At 44.5% G+C, this 23,944-nt stretch overlaps 1 protein-coding gene across 4 annotated transcripts in view; it reads left to right on the top strand.

The window, feature by feature from the left end:
• Nucleotides 1–23,944, top strand: part of LOC144685558 (carnitine O-acetyltransferase-like) — a 45,767-nt gene that overhangs the window by 8,746 nt on the left and 13,077 nt on the right. For 3 of the 4 annotated variants that reach the window (XM_078550193.1, XM_078550191.1, XM_078550192.1), the window contains 6 exons: nucleotides 500–618; nucleotides 2,955–3,008; nucleotides 5,443–5,605; nucleotides 6,533–6,707; nucleotides 19,851–20,029; nucleotides 21,016–21,116. In XM_078550193.1, the coding sequence (XP_078406319.1) occupies nucleotides 500–618; nucleotides 2,955–3,008; nucleotides 5,443–5,605; nucleotides 6,533–6,707; nucleotides 19,851–20,029; nucleotides 21,016–21,116 (791 nt within the window). The remainder of the gene's footprint in view (nucleotides 1–499; nucleotides 619–2,954; nucleotides 3,009–5,442; nucleotides 5,606–6,532; nucleotides 6,708–19,850; nucleotides 20,030–21,015; nucleotides 21,117–23,944) is intronic. The other variant, XM_078550194.1, reaches the window with a different exon arrangement.

Raw genomic sequence — 23,944 nt, 5'->3', positions numbered from 1 at the left:
ACGAAGTTCGTCCCAAATGAATATCCTGACTAGTAACAGGCTACACAGCTTCAAATCAGGAGGCACATGATCCTAGGCTGCCTTGTGGTTGGCCAATAAAGTGGGCAGGGTGGGCCAGGTTCTGATTTGGTGGGAGGGATGTTAATCTCCTGTTGCCAACCAATAGAAGAAGTGAATTCACTGAGCGACTAATTTATGCAGAGATTGCACTGCGTGGAGCCTGTATGCATGCTCCTCACTCCCCAACCCCCACTATCGGCTATATGTCCCTGGATTCAGTTTAGATAATATGGTCCCCCTGACACTAGAGATAGAACAGAAAATCACTCTGGACTTCTTTTGATTACCATCCACAAACTCCTGCTGGAAGTGCTTAGTGTGTGCGCGGGCACCGGACAAAGTTCAACAGTGAATCTCTCCGTATTCACTGTCGAGACTCTCATTCTCATGTAATGATCATTTCTCAAAGCTCACCTTCTCTCTTGTTTTTCCTGCCCAGCTCTGTGACTGGTGGTTGAGAACAGCCTATCTGGAATACAGGCTTCCCGTGGTCATTCATTCCAGTCCCGCTGTGCTGTTGCCAAAGCAGGATTACTATGACCGTCAAGGGCAGCTCAGGTAATAGCTCAGCAGCACAAGATTCATTGTAAAATTAGCCAGAAGTTACAGGTAGTCTTGGACTAAATAACACAGCAGAGAAAGAGGTAATTCTACCCATCGTGCTTGTCTGGCTCTTTGAAAGAGCTATCCAATTAATTCCACACCCTTTTGCTCTTTCCCCATAGCCCTGTAAATTTCTCCTTTTTCGAGTATTTATCCTAGTCCCTTTTGATAATTCCTATTTAATCTGCTTCCACCACCCTTTCAGGCAGCGTATTCCAGATCGCAACAACTCTCTTTGTAAAAAATATTTATTCTGATGCAGCCTCTGATTCATTTACCGGTTATCTTAAATTGGTGTCCTCTGGTTGCCGATCCTCCTGTCACTGGAAACAGTCAACGACAACATCAGATTTGGCTGTGATGCATTCTCTTCTCTTTTCAACCCCACCCTGCTTTAAGCACCTGGTTTTTCAATACCTGAATTCTAAAATCTATCTTGCTCCTTGTGTTTTGTGTTAATATATTTACTGGAGCCCATTAATAACTCAGTGACTTTATCTAAATTCAGTTACACAGATCAGAACAGTGCTCAGTTCAATCACCAATCAATGTTGAAGTCACTGATTTCACCCAGAATGGCAATAGGGACCCTGCAATTGCCTTCATGAGGCTAGTAGGAAGAATAAGCCAGGGCTTCTGAGTTTTATTCAGGGAATCCTCCCTGACCCTCAACCGTTGAAGAACAATAACAGCTTGCATTTATATAGTAGTTTGAACACAGAATTGTTACAGCACAGAAGGAGACATTCAGCCCATTGTGTCTGTGCTGGCTCTCTGAAGGAGCAGTTTACCTTGTGCCATTCCACCTGCCTTCTTCCCGTAACCCTACACCATTTTTCCTTTTCAGATAATCCAATTCTTTCTTGAATGCCTCAGTTGAACTTGCCTCTACCACACTCTCAGGCAGCGTGTTCCACATAGTAAAACATCCCAGTCAATCAAATCAAGCCACATAATGAGATATTAGGGCAGATGACTAAAGGTTTGCTCAAAGAGAGGTTTTAGGGAGCAGCATATGTTGTGCACTCTCTTCTTCACTATCTGTCTTTCCTCCCCTTATTACCTCACTCTTGCTCTGTCTTTACCTTACATCATCTCTCTATTCTCCCCTTACCATCTTCCTCTCTCTATCTTACTCCTTCTCCTGTTAGCTTTTCCTCTTTCCTTCTGTCCTCCTGTACTTCTCGTTCACCGTTTCCTTCCCTTGCTGTTGCTCAGTACTCGATTTCGCCCCTCCCTCCTCCTGTTGTTCAGTTTCCACCCCACCCTTTGTACAGGGTGAACTTTGCCTCAGAAATATTGATGCTGCCAGGCAGCTGTTCAGTATTCATTGGCGTTCAACATTGGATTGTTTGGGGCTACTTCTTTCACTCCCGTCAAATTATCTGACCTTCACTGTGTCCATAGCTGTGTTTTCTCCTGCAGGGGTTAAATTTCCCTGCTATTCTGGGGTAAAGATGATCCCATACTCCCTTTCTCAAGGACAGATTGCCTTCGCTCTGCCTCCAAACCATCACCTGTCCCTTCATCCTCATCTCAGTCACTCGAGTTTAAGGGCTTTATCAGAACAAAGATTGTGACAATCCATTTGGCTGCTGCTGCCTCTTCCCGGCCTCAGCTCTGACACAAATCACTCTCTTGGGTAGCACACCAGCCACTGAGTCAGAATGTCATAGGTTCGTATCCAACTCCAAGAGACTTGAGAGCTTTTAATCCAGGCATACATTCCCAGTGTCAGTACTGAGGGAATGCTGCTTTGCCATCTTTCTGATGAGACATTAGAAAGATGGCAAAGCCCTTGTCTGCCTCTCAGGTGGATATAAAAAATCCCACAGCCACTATTTTGAAGAAGAACAGGGGAGTTCTTCTCAGTATTGATCGTTATCCCACAACGAACATCAATAAAACAGCTAACCCAATCATATATCATATTTCTGTTTGTGGAGTTTGCGGTGTGCAAATTAGCTGCCATATTTCCTACATTACAACAATGACTACAAATCAAAAATACTTCTTTGGCTGTGGAGAATTTTAGGGCTTGGGAATGTGGCCCTTACCAACACATATAACAGTTGTGTACAACTTCCAGGTGAATTTCTTGCAGGTGTTTAAACTTAACTTAGAAAACAAAGTCACTATCTTTTCATTCTCCATGCTTCTCCCCCCTTCTGAAGGGCCACATTAAACGTTAATGAATAACACAGCTATAGACAGTGAAAAGCAGCCTTTGCTCCTGGTCCAGACTGGCTTGTTGATGTTGAATTCAGATGTCTGTCTTTGCTCTCTTCTAGGTTTGCTGCCAAGTTGATCTCTGGTGTTCTGGATTTTAAAACTATGATTGACAAGTAAGTGCAGAATGACAATGTATCATTAAACTGAGGGATAATCAGTGTAAGCCTTGTGCTCGCCAGGGACCTGATGAGTAACACAAACAGAAAGCATTGAAAAAGCTTAGCAGGTCAGGCAACATCTGTGGAAAGAAACAGTTAACATTTCGAGTCGAATATGACTTCTTCAGAACTGAAAAAGAGTCATATTCAACCTGCAACTTTAACTCTGTTTCCTTCTCCACAGATGCTGCCAGTTTTTGCTGCTGAGTTTTTCCAGCATTTTCTGTTTTTATTTCAGATTTCCAGCATCCACAGTATTTTGCTTTTATATTAGCTGGTGAGTAATATACATTTGACAATTAATGTGGATGTTAACTGAGCAGCATGACTAACAGCAAGGACCTATGGCATTGTAGATGAGGCGATTGCACACACACAGAATCACAGAATATCACAGTGCAGAAGAGGCCCATCGGGTCTGCACTGACACATGAGAAACACCTGACCTACCTACCTAATCCCATTTACCAGCACTTGGCCCGTAGCCTTGAATGTTATGACGTGCCAAGTGCTCATCCAAGTCCTGTTTAAAGAATATGAGGCAACCCGCCTCCACCACCCTGCCAGGCAGTGCATTCTAGACCATCACCACCCTCTGGGTAAAAAAAGTTTTTCCTCACAACCCCCTAAACCTTCTGCCCCTCACCTTGAACTTATGTCCCCTCGTGACTGACCCTTCAACTAAGGGGAACAGCTGCTCCCTATCCACCCTGTCCATGCCCCTCATAATCTTGTACGCCTCGATCAGGTCGCCCCTCGGTCTTCTCTGCTTCAACGAAAACAACCCAAGTCTATCCAACCTCTCTTCATAACTTAAATGTTTCATCCCAGGCAACATCCTGGTGAATCTCCTCTGCCCCCTCTCCAGTGCAATCACATCCTTCCTATAATGTGGTGACCAGAACTGCACACACTACTCCAGCTGTGGCCTCACCAAGGTTCTATACAACTCCAACATGACCTCCCTACTTTTGCAATCTATGCCTCGATTGATAAAGGAAAGTGTTCCATATGCCTTTTTCACCACCCCACTAACATGCCTCTCCGCTTTCAGAGATCTATGGACACACACGCCAAGGTCCCTCTGTTCCTCAGAACTTCCTCGTGTCATGCTGTTCATTGAATACTTCCTTGTCAAATTACTCCTTCCAAAGTGTATCACCTCACACTTTTCAGGGTTAAATTCCATCTGCCCATTTGACCATCCCGTCTATATCTTCCCGTAGCCCAAGACACTCAACCTCACTGTTAACCTCCCGGCCAATCTTCATGTCATCTGCAAACTTACTAATCCTACCTCCCACATAGTCATCTATGTCGTTTTATATAAATGACAAATAATAGGGGACCCAGCACAGATCCCTGTGGTTCGGTACTGGACACTGGCTTCCAGTCACTAAAGCATCCTTCTGTCATCACCTTCTGTCTCCTACAACTAAGCCAATTTTGAATCCAGCTTATCAAATTACCCTGTATCCCATGTGCATTTGCATTATAAGTCTCCCATGTGGGACCTTGTCAAAGGCTTTGCTGAAATCCATATAAACTACATCAACTACACTACCCTCATCTACACACCTGGTCACCTCCTCAAAAAATTCAATCAAATTTGTTAGGCATGACCTCACTCTGACAAAGCCATGCTGACTATCCCTGATCAAACCTTGCCTCTCCAAGTGGAGATAGATTCCCTTCTTCAGAACTTTCTCCAATAGTTTCCCTACCACTGATGTGAGACTCACTGGCCTGTAGTTCCCTTGGCCTGTAGTTCCCTGGCTTATCTCCACAATCCTTCTTAAATAGCAGAACCACATTAGCTGTTCTCCAGTCCTCTGGCACTGCCCCCGTGGCCAGAGAGGAATTAAAAATTTGGGTCACATTGAGGGAACAAGGAGAAATCTGTTGAGCCGCTTGCCACAGGATCACTGCTGCCATCTGTATAAAATATTTCTTCCAGATCCCCTTAAAGCCACAACAACTTGCATTTATTTAACACCTTTAACATAGTAAAACACCCAAGGAACGATATCAAACATAATTTGTCACCGAGCCACATGAGGGGATATTAGGACCAGTGACCAAAAGCTTGGTCAAAAGGTAGATGTTAAGGAGGAGGGAAAGGTGGAGAGATTTAGGGAGGGAATTCCAGGATTTAGGGCCCAGGCAGCTGGAGGCACGGCCACTAATAATGGGGTGATGCTCAACAGGCGAGGAATTTGAGATCTTGGAGGGTTGTGGGCTTGGAGGAGGCTACAGGGGAGGAAGGGACAAAGCCATAGAGGGATTTGAAAACAAGGATGAGAATTTTAAATTTGTTGTGCTCATTGTAACCCCTCTGTGTTGTGGATAAGACTGAATAAATGAAGATTTTTCCCTCTTGTTGCTGCAGTGAGACCCTTCCTGTGGAGACTCTGAGTGGGAACCCACTCTGCATGAACCAGTATTACCAGATCCTCTCGTCCTGTCGCATCCCCGGCCCCAAAAGTGATTCTGTCGTCAACTACAGTCAGACTAAAAAACCAACATACATAACAGTCGTGCACAACTTCCAGGTGAGGTTCTTGCTGGCATTTAAGAATGAGAGGTGACCTTACTGAAATATATAAGCTTCTGAGGTGGCTTGACACGGCAGAAGCTGAGAGGATGTTTCCCCTTGTGGGGGAATCTAGAACTAGGGGACACAGTTTCAAAATAAGGGGTCTCCTATTTAAGACAAAGATGACGAGGAATTTCTTCTCTGAGGGTCGCTAGTCTTTAAGAATTCTCTTCCCTAGCGAGCAGTGGATGTTGGAGTTATTGAATTTATTCAAGACTGAGTTAGGTTTTTATATTGACGAGGGAGTCGAGGGTTATGGGAGTTGGACAGGAAAATGGAGTTAAGGCCACAGTCAGATCAATCATGATCTTACTGAATGCGGAAGCAAGCCTGAGGGGAAAAATAGCCTACTCCTGTTCCTGTTTCTTTTGTTTTTATGTTCAATCTCTATTATTGAGTCTACAAAAGACCTAGACATGAGGTGGGAGAACTTTGGGAATAATGCGACCAAAGTCACCTGTTCCTCCCAAGCCACTCTATACTCACCACATATCATTTCTAAAATTACTCATGGACTGTATCCTAACATATTATTCCTTATCCCAACATACTAACAAAGGTGTTACAGGATAGGGTTGAGCAGCTCGATTGAATAGTGATTGCTTTCCAGAACCTTACACAAGAGACCATTCATCATGTGTGAACTGAGATACTGAGTCAGTGTCAGAAAATGGCAGCCTATTTGACTGTTGCGGGCATCACAATAATGCCCTCACCCTCGTGTCCGCATGTGCAGCCTTTCTGGCAGAGGTTTTTCGATGGTGATCATGGCCCTGGCTGAATGTTATCTCCACCCAGTACCAAAGGGTTGATCCTTGGGACGTTCTGTTCTATTCCCTTCAATTCCAAGTTGAAGTTAATGAATCCTTTCTGTATTTTGCAGTTTTTTGAGCTGTTTGTATATAACAGTGATGGCAGCCCCCTGACTGTGGACCAGATTTACATGCAGTTGGAGAAGATCTGGCACTCATCACTCCAGACAAACAAGGAGCCAATCGGGATCCTTACAACTGGCCATCGAAACAGCTGGGCCAATGCTTATAACAATCTTATCAAAGGTTGGTCTCCTGAAAACATCCAGCGTGCAAGGGGAGGAATAAATCAACCCCACCATATAATGTGGGAGTCTCAGTGTGAGGTAGTGCAATCCTTGGGAGTGAGAGCGAGGGGGACGCCAGAATAAAGTGTCTAGGCATGAGGGATAGAGTTAGTGGGACCTAGCAGTAAAAATCACATAAGATTGCTCAGTAACTGTTACAATTATCAAGGGTCTTTTGACATCGGAAACAGTGACAGTTCAGCTCAATCATTTATATTCATCCCCTGAATGCTGAAGGTTAATTGCAACCTGAGAACCATGACTGTACATCTCTTCGTCTATTCCTAAATGTGTGATCTTTGAGTTCAATCTATTGACAGCAGCTCTCCATTACTTTATTCAAGTGGCCATTCATCACATGAGAGCATGGTTAGGTGTCAGCTGTGGCTCAGTGTTTAACATTCCCATCTGAGTCAAGAGGTTGTGGGTTCCAGCCACACTCTAGAGACTTGAGCATGTGATCTAAGTTGATGCTCTCTGTGCAGTCCTGAGGGAGCGCTGCTCAGCTGTCGGAGGGGCAGGACCGAGGGAGCGCTGCTCAGCTGTCGGAGGGGCAGGACCGAGGGAGCGCTGCTCAGCTGTCGGAGGGGCAGGACCGAGGGAGCGCTGCTCAGCTGTCGGAGGGGCAGGACCGAGGGAGCGCTGCTCAGCTGTCGGAGGGGCAGGACCGAGGGAGCGCTGCTCAGCTGTCGGAGGGGCAGGACCGAGGGAGCGCTGCTCAGCTGTCGGAGGGGCAGGACCGAGGGAGCGCTGCTCAGCTGTCGGAGGGGCAGGACCGAGGGAGCGCTGCTCAGCTGTCGGAGGGGCAGGACCGAGGGAGCGCTGCTCAGCTGTCGGAGGGGCAGGACCGAGGGAGCGCTGCTCAGCTGTCAGAAGTGTTGCCTTTCAGATGAAACATTAAACCGAGGTCCCATATGCTCCCTCAGTGGAAGGTAAAAGATCTCCCCTAATTGAAGAAGAGCAGGGAAGTTCCTCTGGTGACCAGGCCAATATTTATCCCTCAATCAACAACTAAAAAATTATGGTCTGGCCATATTATCATTGCTGTAGTAAATTGGCTCCCTCATTGCAGTATTCACTGCACTTCAGAAGTGCTTTTTTAAAACTTTGTTCACGGGATGTGGGCTTTGCTGGCTGGGCCAGCATTTATTGCCCATCCCTAGTTGCACTTGAGAAGGTGATAGTGAGCTGCCGCCTTGAACCACTGCAGTCCATGTGATGTAGGTACATCCACAGTGCTGTTAAGGAAGGAGTTCCAGGATTTTGACCCAGTGACAGTAAAGGAACAGCGACTATATTTCCAAGTCAGGATGGTGAGTGACTTGGAGAGGAACTTCCAGGTGGTGGTGTTCCCATGTATCTGCTACCATTTTTCTTCCAGATGGTAGTGGTCGTGGGTTTGGAAGGTGCTGTCTAAGGAGCCTTTGGTGAATTCCTGCAGTGCATCTTGTAGATGGTACACACTGCTGCTACTTTGTGTCGGTGATGGAGGGAGTGAATGTTTGTGGATGTGGTGCCAATCTAGCGGGTTGCTTTGTCCTGGATGGTGTCAAGCTTCTTGAGTGTTGCTACACTCATCCAGACAAGTGGGGAGTATCCAATCACACTGCTGACTTGTGCCTTGTAGATGGTGGACAGGCTTTGGGGAGTCAGGAGGTGAGTTACTCGTCACAGGATTCCTAGCCTCTGACTTGCTCTTGTAGCCACAGTATTTCTACAGATAGTCCTGTTCAGTTTCTGGTCAATGGTTATCCCCAGGATGTTGATAGTGGAGGACTCAGCAATGGTAATGCCATTGAACTTCACGGGGCGATGGTTAGATTCTCTCTCTTAGAGATGGTCATTGCCTGGCACTTGTGTGACATGAATGTTACTTGCCACTTGTCAGCCCAAGCCTGGATATTGCCCAGGTCTTGCTGCATTTGGACATGATCTGTTTCAGTATCTGAAGAGTCGTGAATGGTGCTGAACATTGTGCAATCATCAGCGAACATCCCCACTTCTGACTTTATGATGGAAAGAAGGTCTGTCATTGATGAAGCAGCTAGAGATGTTTGGGCCGAGGACACTACCCTGAAGAACTCCTGCAGGGATGCCCTGGAGCTGAGATGACTGACCACCAACAACCACAACCATCTTCCTTTGTGCTTGATATAACTCCAACCAGTGCAGCATTCTCCCCTGATTCTTACTGACTCCAATTTTGCTAGGGCTCCTTGATGCCACACTCCGTCAAATGCAGCCTTGGTGTCAATGGCAGTCACTCTCACCTCACCTCGGGAGTTCAGCTCTTTTGTCCATGTTTGAACCAAGGCTGTAGTGAGGTCAGGAGTTGAGTGGCCCTAGCAGAACCCAAACTTGAGCATCAGTGAGCAGGTTATTGCTAAGCAAGTGCCACTTGATAGCACTGTTGATGACCCCTTCCATTACTTTACTGATGATGGAGAGTAGACTGATGGGGCGGTAAGTGGCTGGGTTGGATTTATCCTGCTTTTTGTGTACAGGACATACCTGGGCAATTTTCCACATTGCTGGGTAGATGCCTGTGTTGTAGCTGTACTGGGACAGCTTGGCTAGGGGCATGGCAAATCCTGGAGCACAAGTCTTCAGTACCATTGCTGGAATATTGTCAGGGCCCATAGCATTTGCACTATCCAGTGCCTTCAGCTGTTTCTTGACATTATGTGGAGTGAATCAAATTGGCTGAAGACTGGCATCTGTGATGCTGGGGACCTCCTGAGGAGGCCGAGATGAATTGTCCACTTGGCACTTCTGGTTGAAAATTGTAGCAAATGCTTCAGCCTTATCTTTTGCACTGATATGCTGGGTTCCTCCATCATTGAGGATGGGGTATTTATGGAGCCTCCTCCTCCAGTGAGTTGTTTAATCATCCACCACCATTCATGACTGGATGTGGCAGGACTGCAGAGCTCAGATCTGATCCGTTGGTTGTGGGATTGCTTTGGCATGCAAGTAGTCCTGTGTTATAGCTTTACCAGGTTGACACCTCATTTTTAGGTATGCTTGATGCTGCACCTGGCATGCCCTCCTACACTCTTCATTGAACCAGGGTTGATCCCCTGGCTTGATGGTAATGGTAGAGTGGGGGATATGCCGGGCCATGAGGTGATATTGTGTTCGAGTACGATACTGCTGCTGCTGATGGCCCACCGTGTCTCATGGATGCCCAGTCTTGAGTTACTAGATCTGTTCGAAATCTATCCCATTTAGAATGTCACACAACAAGGAGAGTATCTTCAATGTGAAGACAGGACTTCGTCTCCACAAGGACTACTCGGCGGTCACTCCTACTGATACTGTCATGGATCAATGTATCTGCGGCAGGCAGGTTAGTGAGGATGAGGCCAGGCAGGTTTCTTCCTCTTGTAGGTTCTCTCACCACCTGCTGCAGACTCAGTCTAGCAGCTATGTCCTTTAGGGCTCGGTCAGTAGTGGTGCTACCGAGCCACTCTTGGTGATGGACATTGAGCCCCCCCACCCAGAGTACATTCTGCATCCTTGCCACCCTCAGTGCTTCCTCCAAGTGATGTTCAACATGGAGGAGCACTGATTCATCAGCTTGGGGGGTGGTGATACATGGTAATCAGCAGGAGGTTTCCTTGCCCATGTTTGACCTGATGTCATGAGACTTCATGGGGTCCGGAGTCAATGTTGAGGGCTCCCAGGGCAACTCCCTCTTAACTGTATATCACTGTGCCGCACCTCTACTGGGTCTGTCCTGCTGGTGGGACAGGACGTACCCAGGGATGATTCAAGAGTCATTTAAGAGCCAAACCACATTGCTGTGGGTCTGGAGTCATATGTTGGCCAGGTGAGTTTCTTGCAGCCTGGTTGGAGTCATACCTAGCACAAAGGAAGATGGTTGTGGTTTTTGGAGGTCAGTCATCTCAGCTCCAGGACAACACTGCAGGAGTTCCTCAGGGTAATGTCCTCGGCCCAATCATCTTCAACTGCTTCATCAATGATCTTCCTTCCATCATAAGGTCAGAAGTGGGAGTGTTCACTGATGATTGCACCATTCACAGCTCCTCAGATACTGAAGCAGTCCGTGTCCAGATGCAGCAAGACCTGGAAAATATGCAGGCTTGGGCTGACAAGTGGCAAGTAGCATTCGGGCCTCAAGTGTCAAGCATCATGGAATCCCCCACAATCAACATCCTGGGGGTTACCATTGACCAGAAACTGAACTGGACAAGCCATATAAATACTGTGGCTACAAGAGCAGGTCAGAGGCTAGGAATCGTGTGGCGAGTAACTCACCTCCTGACTCCCAAAGACTGTCCACCATCTACAAGGCACAAGTCAGGAGTGTGATGGAATACTCCCCACAGCTGGATGAGTGCAGCTCCCACAACACTCAAGAAGCTTGACACCGTCCAGGACAAAGCAGCCCGCTTGAATGGCACCACATCCACAAACATTCACTCTCTCCACCTCCGACACACAGTAGCAGCAGTGTGTACCATCTGCAAATGCACTGCAGGAATTCACCAAGGCTTCTTCAACAGCACCTTCCAAACCCACGACCATCTAGAAGGACAAGAACCGGATCTAGAACCGCCACCTGGAAGTTCCCCTCCAAGTCACTCACCATCCTGACTTGGAAATATATCGCCGTTCCTTCACTGTCGCTGGGTCAAAATCCTGGAACTCCCTTCCTAACAGCACTCGGGGTGTACCTACACCACATGGACTGCAGCGGTTGAAGAAGGCAGCTCACCACCACCTTCTCAAGAGCAATTAGGGATGAGCAATAAATGCTGGCCCAGCCAGCGAAGCCCACATCCCATTCACAAATAAAAAAAACTGCTGGAATGGCCTATCAAGCCACTCAGTTGTGTTCACGAAGGTCGCTCACCACCACCTTCTCGAGGTCAGGCAATAAATACTGGCCTTGCCAGTGATACTCATGTCCCAAGAATGAATTCTTAAAAAGGCATCAATAACTCAAATAGACTGGAATGTAATAGTCCAGTAATGTAATAGAATGGAATGTCACTTGACTTCTGCATATAGTGAGTTCCTCAGTTTAAACTGGTGGGAGTCATTTTTCTCCTCTTTTATAAATGAACAGCCCCTCCTTGCACTTTATTAATGGGTGGTTTGGGGACAGGATCACCTGCGCATGTTCCCTGTATGCAGAATATATGAGGGGGACGTGAGTAACTGAGAGAAATGGATGGTACATGGGTCTCTGATCTCACGTTCAGAGCAGTGGGTCCAGCACACACTGCTTCAGCACAGCAGTTCATAATGCTCCTCTTGTCCCAAATAAACCATGTGGAAATTCTTACCAGTCGAGTGTCTGTAGAACATGTAAGTGGATTGAGGGTAGCTCTGGAAATATTTGTTTGATGTAATCTAAATTTGCACACACTACTTTTTCTAGAAAGAAGCACATTAGGCACAGACTCTTTGAGGTCATTTTCCATTAGAGCGTGAAGAGTGTTCTGCACAAAAACTGCTCTGCAGAACCATTCCATATAGAGGTAGTTTTATAATCTCAGAAGCTTCTAATCCTCTACAGCTGCATCCTCTTCACGCTGTACTGCTACTCCAGTAGTGGTGTGAAGAGGGAAAAACCGTTGTATGTGAGATTGAGGGCAAAGTTTGACACTTTTTTTCATTGGATGTGGGCATCGCTGTTTGCTGCATTTGCCCATCCTTAATTGCCCTTGAGAACTGAGTGGCTTGCTCAGCCATTTCCGAGGGTATTTAAGAGTCAACCACATTGCTGTGGGGCTGTGGGTCTGGAGTCACATGTAGGCCAGACCAGGTTAGGACAGCAGATTTCCTTCCCCAAAGGACATTAGTGAACCAGATGGGTTTTTATGACATTAGACTTTTAATTCCCAGAATTTTATTGAATTCAAATTCCACTATCTGCCATGGCAGGATTCAAACCCAGGTCCCCAGAGCATTACCCTGGGTCTCTGGATTACTAGTCCAGCGACAATACCACTACACCATCACCTTCATTAGATGCAAAACGAGCTAGGATGTCCAGAGATCATGTAAAGTGCTACATGAAGGCAAGTCTTTCTTCCTTATTTGACCCTGGAATGTAGTCTTAACGTGCCACCTGATCTCCTCTTCATTCAATATCCACACAGCAGTGGGAACGGTTAGATGGGGATCTGGAGCAGGGCCTGGAGACACAGCGGCCATTTAGAGAACCTCAACTGAAATCAGCTAACGGAGCACAGACTGTGTTACGTGTTACATGGAAACATAGAAAATATGAGCAGGAATAGGTCATTTGGCCCTTCAAGCCTGCTCCACTATTCAACATGGTCATGGCTGATCCTCTATCTCAACACCTTACTCCCATGCTCTCCCCATACTCCTTTAGAGCCCAGAAATCTATCTACTTCCTTCTTAAATCATATTCAGTGACTTGGCCTGCACAGCCTCCTATGGAAGAGAATTCCATAGGTTCACCACCCTCTGAGTGAAGAAGTTTCTCCTCATCTCAGTCCTAAATGGTCTGCCCTGTATCCTAAGACATAAGAACATAAGAAATAGGAGCCGGAGTAGGCCATTCTGTCCCTCAAGCCTACCCTGCCATTCAGTAAGATCATGGCCGATCTGCCCCAGGCTTCAACTCCCCTTTCATGCCAGCTCCTCATAGCCCTCAACTCCCCGATATTTCAAAAAATTTATCTACCTCCTCTTTTAATACTTAACAGCACAAATAGATATAAACGGTTATGATAGAGTTGCAATCATGGAGACATGGCTGCAGGGTGACCGTGGATCGGAACTGAACATCCAGGGGTATTCAATATTTAGGAAGGAAAGACAAATAGGGAAAGGAGGTGGGGTAACATTGTTACTAAAGGAGGAAATCAATGCAGTAGTGAGGAAGGATATTGGCTCAGAAAATCATGATGTGGAATCTGTTTAGGTGGAGATAAGAAACACCAAGGGGCAGAAAACATTGTTGGGGGTTGTCTATAGGCCCCCAAACAGTAATGGAGATGTAAGGGAAGGCATTAAGCAGGAAATTAGAGATGCATGCAATAAGGGTACAACTGTAATCATGGGTGACTTTAATCTACATATAGATTAGACAAATCAAACTAGCAATAATACTGTGAAGGAGGATTTCCTGGAGTGTGTACATGATGGTTATTTAGACCAATACGTTGAGGAACTAACTAGAGAGTAGGCTATCCTAGACTGGGTATTGTGCAATGAGAAAGGATTAATTAACAATCTTGTTGTTGGGGAAGAGCGACCATAAAATGATAAAATTGTTCATTGGGATGGAGAGTGAAGAAGTTGAATCTGAAACTAGGGTCTTGAATCTAAATAAAGAGAACTATGAGAGTATGAGGTGCGAGTTGGCAATGATGGATTGGGGAACCTTACTAAAAGGGTAGACAGTGGTTAGGCAATGGCTAATATTTAAGGAACGTATGCATGAATTACAACAATTATTCATTCCTGTCTGGCGCAAAAGTAAAACAAGGAAGATGGCTCAATCATGGCTTACGAAAGAAATTAAGGATAGCATTAGATCCAAAGAGGAGACATATAAAATTGCCAGAAAAAGCAGAAAGCCTGAGGATTGGGAGCAGTTTAGAATTTGGCAAAAAGATTGATCAAGAAGGGAAAAATGGAATATGAGAGTAAACTTTCAAGGAACATTAAAAACTCCTGTAAGTATGAGAAGAGAAAAAGATTAGCAAAGACAAATGTAGGTCCCTTACAGTTAGAAACAGGGGAAATTATAATGGGGAACAAAGAAATGGCAGAAGAATTGAACATACATTTTGGTTCTGTCTTCGCAAAAGAGGACACAAATAATTTCCCAGAAATGTTAGGGAACCAAGGGTCTAGCGAGAGGGAGGAATTGAAGAAAATCAGTATTAGTGAAAAAATGGTGCTAGAGAAATTAATGGGGTTAAAGACTGAAAAATCCAAAGGCCTCAATCCCAGGTTCTGGAAATATTGGATGCATTGGTGGTCATCTTCCAAAATTCTTTAGACTCTGGAGCAGTTCCTACAGCTTGGAAGGTTGCAAATGTAACCCCACTATTTAAAAAAGGAGGGAGAGAAAAAACAGAATTACAGACCAGTTAGCCTAACATCAGTAGTGGGGAAAATGCTAGAGTCTATTATAAAAGATGTGGTAACAGAACACTTGGAAATCATTAACCAGATTAGACAAAGTCAGCATGGGTTTATGAAAGGGAAATCATGCTTAACTAATCTACTGGAGTTTTTTTGAGGATGTAACCAGCAGAATAGATAAGGGAGAACCAGTGGATGTGATGTATTTGGATTTCAAGAAGGTTTTTGATAAGGTCCCACATAAGAGGCTAGTGGGCAAAATTAAAGCACATGGGATCAGGGGTAATATACTGGCATGAATTGAGAATTGGTTGACAGACCAGAAACAGAGAGTGGGAATAAATGGGTCTTTTTCTGGGTGGCAGGCGGTGACTAGTGGTGTACCACAGGGATCAGTGCTTGGGCCCCAGCTATTCACAATTTATATAAATGACTTCGATGAGGGAACCAAATGCAATATTTCCAAGTTTGCTGATGACACAAAACTGGGTGGGGTTGTGAGGAGGATGCATGGAGGCTTCAGGACGATTTAGACAAGTTTTGTGTGTGTGGGCTAACACATGGCAGATGGAGTATAACTTGGATAAATGTGAAGTTATACTCTTCAGTGTGAAAAACAGAGAAGTAGAGTATTATTTAAATAGTGATATAATGGGAAATGTGGATGTACAAGGGGATCTGGGTGTCCTTGTACACCAGTCAATGAAAGTAAATAGGCATGTGCAGCAAGCAATTAGGAAGGCAAATGGTATGTTGGCCTTCATTGCAAGAGGATTTGAGTTTAGAAATAGGGATGTCTTACTGTAGTTATACTAGGCCTTGGTGAGACCACACCTGCGAGCAGTTTTGGTCTCCCTACCTAAGAAAGGATATACTTGCCATAGAGGGAGTGCAGTGAAGGTTCACTAGGCTGATACTGGGGATGGCAGGACTGTCGTATGAGGAGAGATTGGTTTGACTGGCCCAGTATTCACTAGAGTTTAGAAGAATGAGAGGGGACCTGATTGAAACGTATAAAATTCTAACAGGGCTAGACAGACTAGATGCAGGGAGGGTGTTTCCCCTGGTTGGGGAGTCTAGAACCAGGGGCCACAGTTTCAGGATACGGAGCAGGCCATTTAGGACTGAGATGAGGAAAAATTTCTTCACTCAGAGGGTGGTCAACCTGTGGAATTCTCTACCACAGAAGGCAGTGGAGGCCGGTTCACTGAGTATATTCAAGAAAGGAATTGATAAATTTTGGATATTAGGGGTATGGAGACAAAGCAGGAATATGGCGTTGAGATAGAGGATCAGCCATGATCATATTGAATGGTGGAACAGGCTCGAAGGGCCGAATGGCCCACTCCTGCTTCTAGTTTCTATATTTCTAACTCTGAGGTACAGAATTCCAGATATTCACTACCCTTTGAGAGCAGAAATTCCTTCACATCTCAGTTTTAAATGAGTGTCCCCTTATTATGTAACTATGTCCCCTAGTTCAAGATTCTCCCATTAGTGGAAACATCTTCTCAACATCTACCCTGTCAAGCCCCCTCAGAATCTTGTACTTTTCAATAAGATCACCCCTCATTCTTCTAAACTCTAATGAATAAAGGCCTAACCTGTTTCGCCGTTCTTGAAGGGTCAGCCCCTTCATCCCAGGAATCAGCCTAGTGAATCTCTTTTGAACTGCCTCCAATGCCAGTATATCCTTTCTTAAATACAGGGACCAAAAATGTACACAGTACTCCAGGTGTGGCCTCACCAACACCCTGTACTAGTTGTAACAAGACTTACCTACTTTTAAACTCCACCCCCCTAGCAATACAGGCCAAAATTCCATTTGCTTTCTTAATTACTTGCTGCACCTGTATGCTAACTTTTTGTGTTTCGTGCACAAGAACACCCAGATCCCTCCGTGCTGTACTTTTTTGGAGTCTCTCTCCATTTAAATAATAATCTGCCTTTTGATTTTTCCTACCAAAGTGCATGACCTCACACTTTCCTACATTAAACTCCATCTGCCAAGTTTTTGCCCACTCACTCAACCTGTCTATATCCCCTTGCAGATTCCTTATGTCATCATCACAACATGCCCATCCGCCAATTTTTGGATCATCAGCAAATTTGGATACATTACACTCTGCCCCCTCCTCCATGTCATTAATACAGATAGTAAATAATTGAGGCCCTAAGACTGATCATTGTGGCACTCCATTAGTTATGTTGTTCCAACCTGAAAAAGACCCATTAATCCCAACTCTGTCTGTCTTCTGTGTGTTAACCAATCCTCAATCCGTGTTAATACATTACCCCCAATACCATGAGCTCTTATCTTGTGCAATAACCTTTTATGTGGCACCTTATCAAATGCCTCCTGGAAATCCAAATACACTACATCTACCAGTTTCTCTTTATCAACTCTGCTTGTTATAACCTCAAAGAACTCTAGCAAATTTGTCAAACATGATTTCCCTTTCACAAAACCATGTTGACTCTGATTGCGTTAAGCTTTTCTACTTCTTCCTTAATAATAGATTCTAGCATTTTCCCAACAACAGATGTTAGGCTGACTGGCCTATGGTTTCCTGCTTTTTGTCTCTCTCCCTTCTTGAACAGTGGCATCACTTTAGCGGTTTTCCAATCCACTGGGACCCTCCCGGAAATCAGTGAGTTCTAGAATATTTCGACCAATGCCTCCATTATCTCTGCAGCCGCTTACTTTAAAACCCTTGGATGCAGGCCATCAGGTCCTGGCGACTTGTCTGCCTTTAGTCCCATTAGTTTGTCAAATACTTTGTCCCTTGTGATAGAGACTGTTACAAGATCTTTCCTCCCAATAGCTCCTCACTTATCTGATATCTTTGGAATGTTTATAGTGTCCTCCACTGTGAAGACCGATGCAAAATATTGGTTTAAATTATCTGCCATTTCCCTGTTCCCCATTATTAATTCTCCAGTCACATCCTCCGAGGGTTCCATGCTCACTTCTGTTCTCTCTCTTTTTATCTACCCTTCTACGGCTCTTGCTGTTTGTTTTTATATTTTTTGCCAATTTACTTTCATAATCAATTTTCTCCCTCTTTATTAGCTTTTTAATCATCTGCTGCTAGTTCCTAAAAAAAAAAAATTCCCAATCCTCTGGCCTACCACTAGTTTTCGCCGCTTTGTATGCCTTAGTTTTTGATTGGATACTCTCTTTGACCAACCTTGTTAACCACGGGTGGTTCATCCTTCTCATCGAGTCCTTCCCTTTGACCGGGATACATTTTTGCTGAGCTTAAATATCTGCCACCACTCATCCACTGACCTTCCCCTTATTCAATTTTCCCAGCCCGCTTTAGACAATTCTTTCTTCACACCTCTTTAATTGCCCTTATTTAAGTTGTGGAAACTGGTTTGAGATCCGAGTTGTTAACCCTCAAACTGAATTTCAAATTCTACCATGTTGTGATCACAACCCCTAGAAGATCCTTAACTATGAGTTCTCTTATTAATCCTACCTCATTACACGTTACTAGATCTAAAATAGCCTGTTCCCGAGTAGGTTCTGCAACATATTGCTCTAAGAAACAATCCCTGATGCACTGTCCAAATTCATCTTCCATGTTATCTCTGCCAATCGGAGTTGTCCAGTCAATATGCAGATTACAATCACCCATGACAATTGTAGCTCCCTTCTTACACGCCTCCATTATTTCCCGATTTATACTTTGTCCTACAGTGAGGCAACTCTTCAGGGGCCTACAGACGACTCCCACCGTGACTTCTTCCCCTTGCTATTCCTTATTTCTACCCAAACTAATACCACATCACGACCTATGGCACCTATATCACTACTCCCCAGCACACTGATACCTTTCTTTATTAACAAAACTACCCCACCTCCTTTTCCTTTTTGCCTATTTTTCTGGAACATCAAATACCCTTGAGTATTGAGTTCCCAGTCTTGGTCACCCTGCAACCACGTCTCTGTAATAGCTACCAAGTCATATCCATTTATTTCTATTTATGCCGTCAACTCATCTATCTTGTTACAAATGCTGCGTGAATTCAGATAAAGAGCCTTAAGCTTTGACTTTTTACCATTATTGCTCATTCTGGTTCTAATTTCTGCTGCACTCTTCTGCTTATATTGTCTGCCCCTTCCTGTCACACTTTGACTATTGTGACCCCTTGCTCTAGACCCCCTCCTTACCCCACCGCCCTCCCCACCCCCAAAGGAAATATCATCCCTGTACCCAGTCTGTCCATCCCTGTCAGAATTTTATATGTTTCAATGAGATCTCCTCTCATTCTTCTAAACTCCAGTTAATACAGGCGTGGTCAGCCCAATCTCTCTTCGTACGATAATCCTGCCATCCCAGGAATCAGTCTGGTGAAACTTCGCTGCGCTCCCTCTATGGCAAGTATATCCTTTCTTAGGTAAGGAGACCAAAACCGCACAAAATACTCCAGGTGTGGTCTCACCAAGGCCCTGTGCAGCTGCAATAAGACATCCTTGCTCCTGTGCTGAAGTCCTCTTGCAATGAAGGCCATCATACCATTTGCCTTTTTAACTGCTTGCTGCACCTGCAAGCTTGCTTTCAGTGACTGGTGTACAAGGACATCCAAGTCCCTTTGTATGTCAACATTTCCCAATCTGTCACCATTTAAATAATACTCTGCCATTCTGTTTTTCCTACCAAAGTGGATAACTTCACAAATATCCACATCATACTGCATCTGCCATATATTTGCCCACTCACTCAACCTGTCTAAATCGCCTTGAAGCCTCTTAACATCCTCCTCATCTCTCACATTCCCACCAAGTTTTGTGTCGTCAGCCAACTTGGAAATATTACATTTGGCTCCCCCATCCAAACCACACTGAACTGTGCTTATGTATAAAGTGATAATTTACTTGATATTTTATGGTAATGGAACACATTATAGATAATTATTTTTGATAGGGTTAATTGTAGTACTGCTGTGTGGGATTTTGGGACTGTTTATTGTTCCTCTTGTCTCTCCCCAACAGATAAGGTGAACAAGGAGTCTGTTAAATGCATCCAGAAAAGCATCTTCACCATCTGTCTGGATGCTCCAGTGCCAAAGGTGTCAGATGAACTCTATATGAGCCATGTAGCAGCACAGATGCTGCATGGTGGCGGCAGTCGGTGGAACAGTGGAAACAGGTGGTTTGACAAAACCCTGCAGGTGAGTGGATGGAGGGGGCAAGCAGACACATATCAGGCTGGTGGGCTTTGATCAATTAGGTCAAACTCATTCAAACAGAATTTACACACTTGTTTCTTTGGGAAGAATGTGTGTGTGTGTGTGTCTACATCAGGTGCAAGTGTGCACAAGTGTGTGTGAGAGTCTGTTAGGATCAGCCTATGTATCTGGGAGTGTGTCTGGGTGCAGGTGAGCTCGCATCTGGCAGCAAGAAACTTTAATAACTGTTCAGTGTGTGAATTTCTTTTCAAATATTTGGCAGTTTTTCAACTTTATTTTGCCTGTTTAAAGGCCCTTTTATTGTTTTCTCAGCTCTTCCGACCCCTCTTCTGGAAACACCAGCACTCAGGCAGTGGGGGGAAGAGAGATATGAGACATCCAGTATGCTCATACCTGTCTATTAGATATTCGGTAGCAGCCCAAAGAACCTCTTCCCCTCTTCTACTTCCTCCTGCTTCCACACCATCCACTCGTCAGCTCCTGCTTCTTCCTGGTATCTTTTTCCTCCATTCCCCTCACTCTGTTCCACTTTGAATATATCTCAGCATTAACTCGCTGCCACCCAACTCCAGCACACTTTGTTTTAACGTGTGATTCTCTGCCCTAATGCCTGACTAAGCCAAACACTATTAATTTCTGTTTTTTTTTTAAAATGCTGTAGGAATCTGAACTTCTTTTCCTCAGATTGTCTGTGGATCTCTATCCACCAGTCACTCTTATCCTTGGCAGGCTGTTCGACCATGTGGAGTGATCCACCCAAGCTTGATTCTGACCTCAACCAACAGGCGGTTTCCAGTAGGGGTTACTGGACAATGATCAAAAGAAGAGAACTATGGCTACTTTTAAATCCAACACCCCCGCCACCAACTAACCAAACCTGAGATACTGAAGCTAATTGCAGAACCTGCACCACTGCCTCCACTGAGAACAATTAACACACTTTATTCCTTTCTGGGGTTTTTCTCTAGTTCATTATCGGAGAGGATGGATCTTGTGGGTTGATTTACGAGCATTCTCCATCAGAAGGACCACCCATTGTGGCTTTGCTGGACCATGTCTTTGAATATTGGTAAGAATCTAGATTTTTGTATTCATTCAGTGTCACTGGCTAGGCTAGTGTTTATTGCCCATCCCTAATTGCTTTGAGAAGGTGTGTTTTATGATCCCAGCTGATGTTACTACTGAACAAGTCAGATCTCAGGGTGGAACCTGGCTTGATAGATCCTAACTTTTATTATTTGTTTAGAAATGGGTAGGGTGGCTACTGAACAGAGTCAGAGTCTGCTGATGAACTTTTTAAAAAATAAAAAAACAAATTTATATTTTTTTTGTTTAATATTACAACACTCCTTCACCCACAACTATACCTTTACAGTTATATACAGATTCATAAGGATAACAAGTTACAAAATCTATCTTATCCTCTAAGGTTCACAATAAGTATACAGTACACACTCTGAATCCAAGTGACAGATGCCACCCAAAACAGATGCTATGGATTTCTCCTCAGTTACCCCCCAGAAGCTTGTCACACCATGAGACAACCAGTCTCCACTGAGCTCCATCTTTCACACGAGGGTTTCCGACCTCTACTCTAAGAACTCACCTCGAAATCTTCTCCCAAGCTACGCTTTCACTTGGACGTCTTCAACAAGGATCCACCCCCAGAATTTGAACTCTCCTTCTGATGTTCTCCTCCCTTGGATCTCTACATGGCTTCACCCTCCCCACACACTCTCAGGTATTTGGCTGTGCCAAGCAGGACATCAGTGCTTCACAGGCCCGTAGTAAGGAGTCACCCACCTTTGGCTGTCTCCTCGAGTCTCCTGGCTTCTCGCTAGTCCACTTTGCCTTGATTCTGCACCCTGCAGATTTCTCTCTTAATTTGGAGCCTTTTCCTCTGCTCCTTACTTTCAATTCCACTGAACAGGACTGGTTCAGATTCCTGGTCTTTTCCCTTGACTTCACAGTCTTCCTGGGACCGTCTTCTGCCCAACTTGGGACTTTCTTCTTTTCTTTGGGACCTGCCCCCTGCAGCTCCCTTCCTGCCTGCTCTGGCAGTTTCTGTGGAATGATCCACCAACTGAAGTCAAACTGCTTTTCTGTTTTTCTGTCTTTGGGCCCCCTGGTGCTCAGGAACAGCAGTTTTCCCTACTTTGTTTTAACTTCCTTAAACCGCTGCATGGGACGTAAAACCTCATTTAAAATGGAGGTACACAAACAAAGCCACAGACTTGCAGGCAACATTCTAAAGTGACCAAAACCCTTTCTCAACACACACATGAAACATATCACTTACTTAAAACTATCTCTACTTCCCAATGTGTTAATTCCAGTATCGTATGTTGGGGAAAGAATGAGTCTGAAGCCAGCCTGTAGCTTAAGACAGGTTTATTTCCAAGCCTGTAGAGTAAAGACACAGACTCGTCCCATTTCCCCCAACACCCAGTGTGAGCACCTTTTTTATACTCTTGTAATGAAGGCCTAATACTTCCCCAATCGGGGACAGCTGCTCTTGATTACCAACTTAAAGCATGTACTCTCTTGCAACACAATTCCAACATTAACAGATTGCCTTTTTTTTTTAAGTGCTTCTTCTTTTCAGACAAAAAAATCTAACTGAAGACGGAGGAATATGTCATTCATTTTTTAAAACTCACACCCTGAGTCAATCTTCTTCCAATTCCCCCAGTAATCTTTCACTACAAGCGTTCCTTTTGGTGAGACAATCTGACAACTGATGGCTTGTATCAGTCCATTGGAGCTTCCAGAGTTCCTTTTTTCTTCACCATTTGTTTTAGACTTGCAATATCAATTTGTAACCTTTTCTCATGAGTGTATGTTATCCCAAAGGGATCGATTGTCAATATAAAATTCTATTAGGATATTTTCTTTGTCATTTCCTCATGTAGCATTTGCCCAAATGTTTTAGATAAAAAGTACGCCATGTCAACCACCACTACCAGTGCGAGAGTCTCTGCAGTCAGACTGCTCTTTACTACTCACCTTATTTTCTTGGCTTCACAAGCCACGGGACATCATTTCCCATTTTCACCCACAAGAAATATTATGAAACCCACTGCACTTGAAAACCCATCAACAAGGTTTGCATGAGAGCCATCACTGAACATAATCAACTTGGTGTTCTTAGGGTCGCCCAAAGATAGAAACTTCACTGCACGTTTCTCCATCTTTAGTTTTTTTAATGTTTTGTACACCCGTAAGATGTCCTGGACCTTGGGATGTTTCGTTATAGCATTCAGTTCAAGAACATCAAAACTTTCATCCGACCTCATCTAAGTGCACAGCCAGTTTATTTTTCCAGCCAGACTTCGCAGCTGCTCCGTCTCATCTTTGGAAGCATCTGCCTCTTTTTGTGAGGACTGACTGCAACAGGATTAACACTTCCTTAATACAATTGCTGGTGTAAAGTAACCGGAGACCCGCACTGCTTTATTTTTAATCCAGCATATTTAAAGGCCCCATTAGCCTGACTCCCAACCTTAGAGTCTGTTCTAATCTTGTCAATAACTTTGTTAATAACTCACTAGTGCCACCCCATAGGAAATTGTCAGCATGCATCATGAAGATGCCTGCCAGTTTCCCACATGGTGCCAGTAAAACATGGCAGGATCTGCCTTTAGTTGGAGGCAACCCAACTTTAACAGCACTGATTGAACTGAAAAGTACCACACTCTGGAAGCATTGTTTAAACCATATACACACTTATTCAACTTCCAAAGTTTTCCTTCTACCTCTGGTGCCTCCTTAGGAGGTTTGAGAAACATTTCCCTCTGGAGGTGGTTCCCCCTGTAGAAATGCAGCTTTTATATCTACATTTACATTTACATTATATTTACATTCCCACAAAAACATCGCCAAAAGCACCAGAAAAAT

This window comes from Cetorhinus maximus, chromosome 10 (assembly GCF_964194155.1).
Source record: "Cetorhinus maximus chromosome 10, sCetMax3.hap1.1, whole genome shotgun sequence".
NCBI classification, from domain to species: domain Eukaryota; kingdom Metazoa; phylum Chordata; class Chondrichthyes; order Lamniformes; family Cetorhinidae; genus Cetorhinus; species Cetorhinus maximus.
Note: the sequence above shows the minus strand (reverse complement) of the source record. Positions and strands in the feature narration are given on the sequence as shown.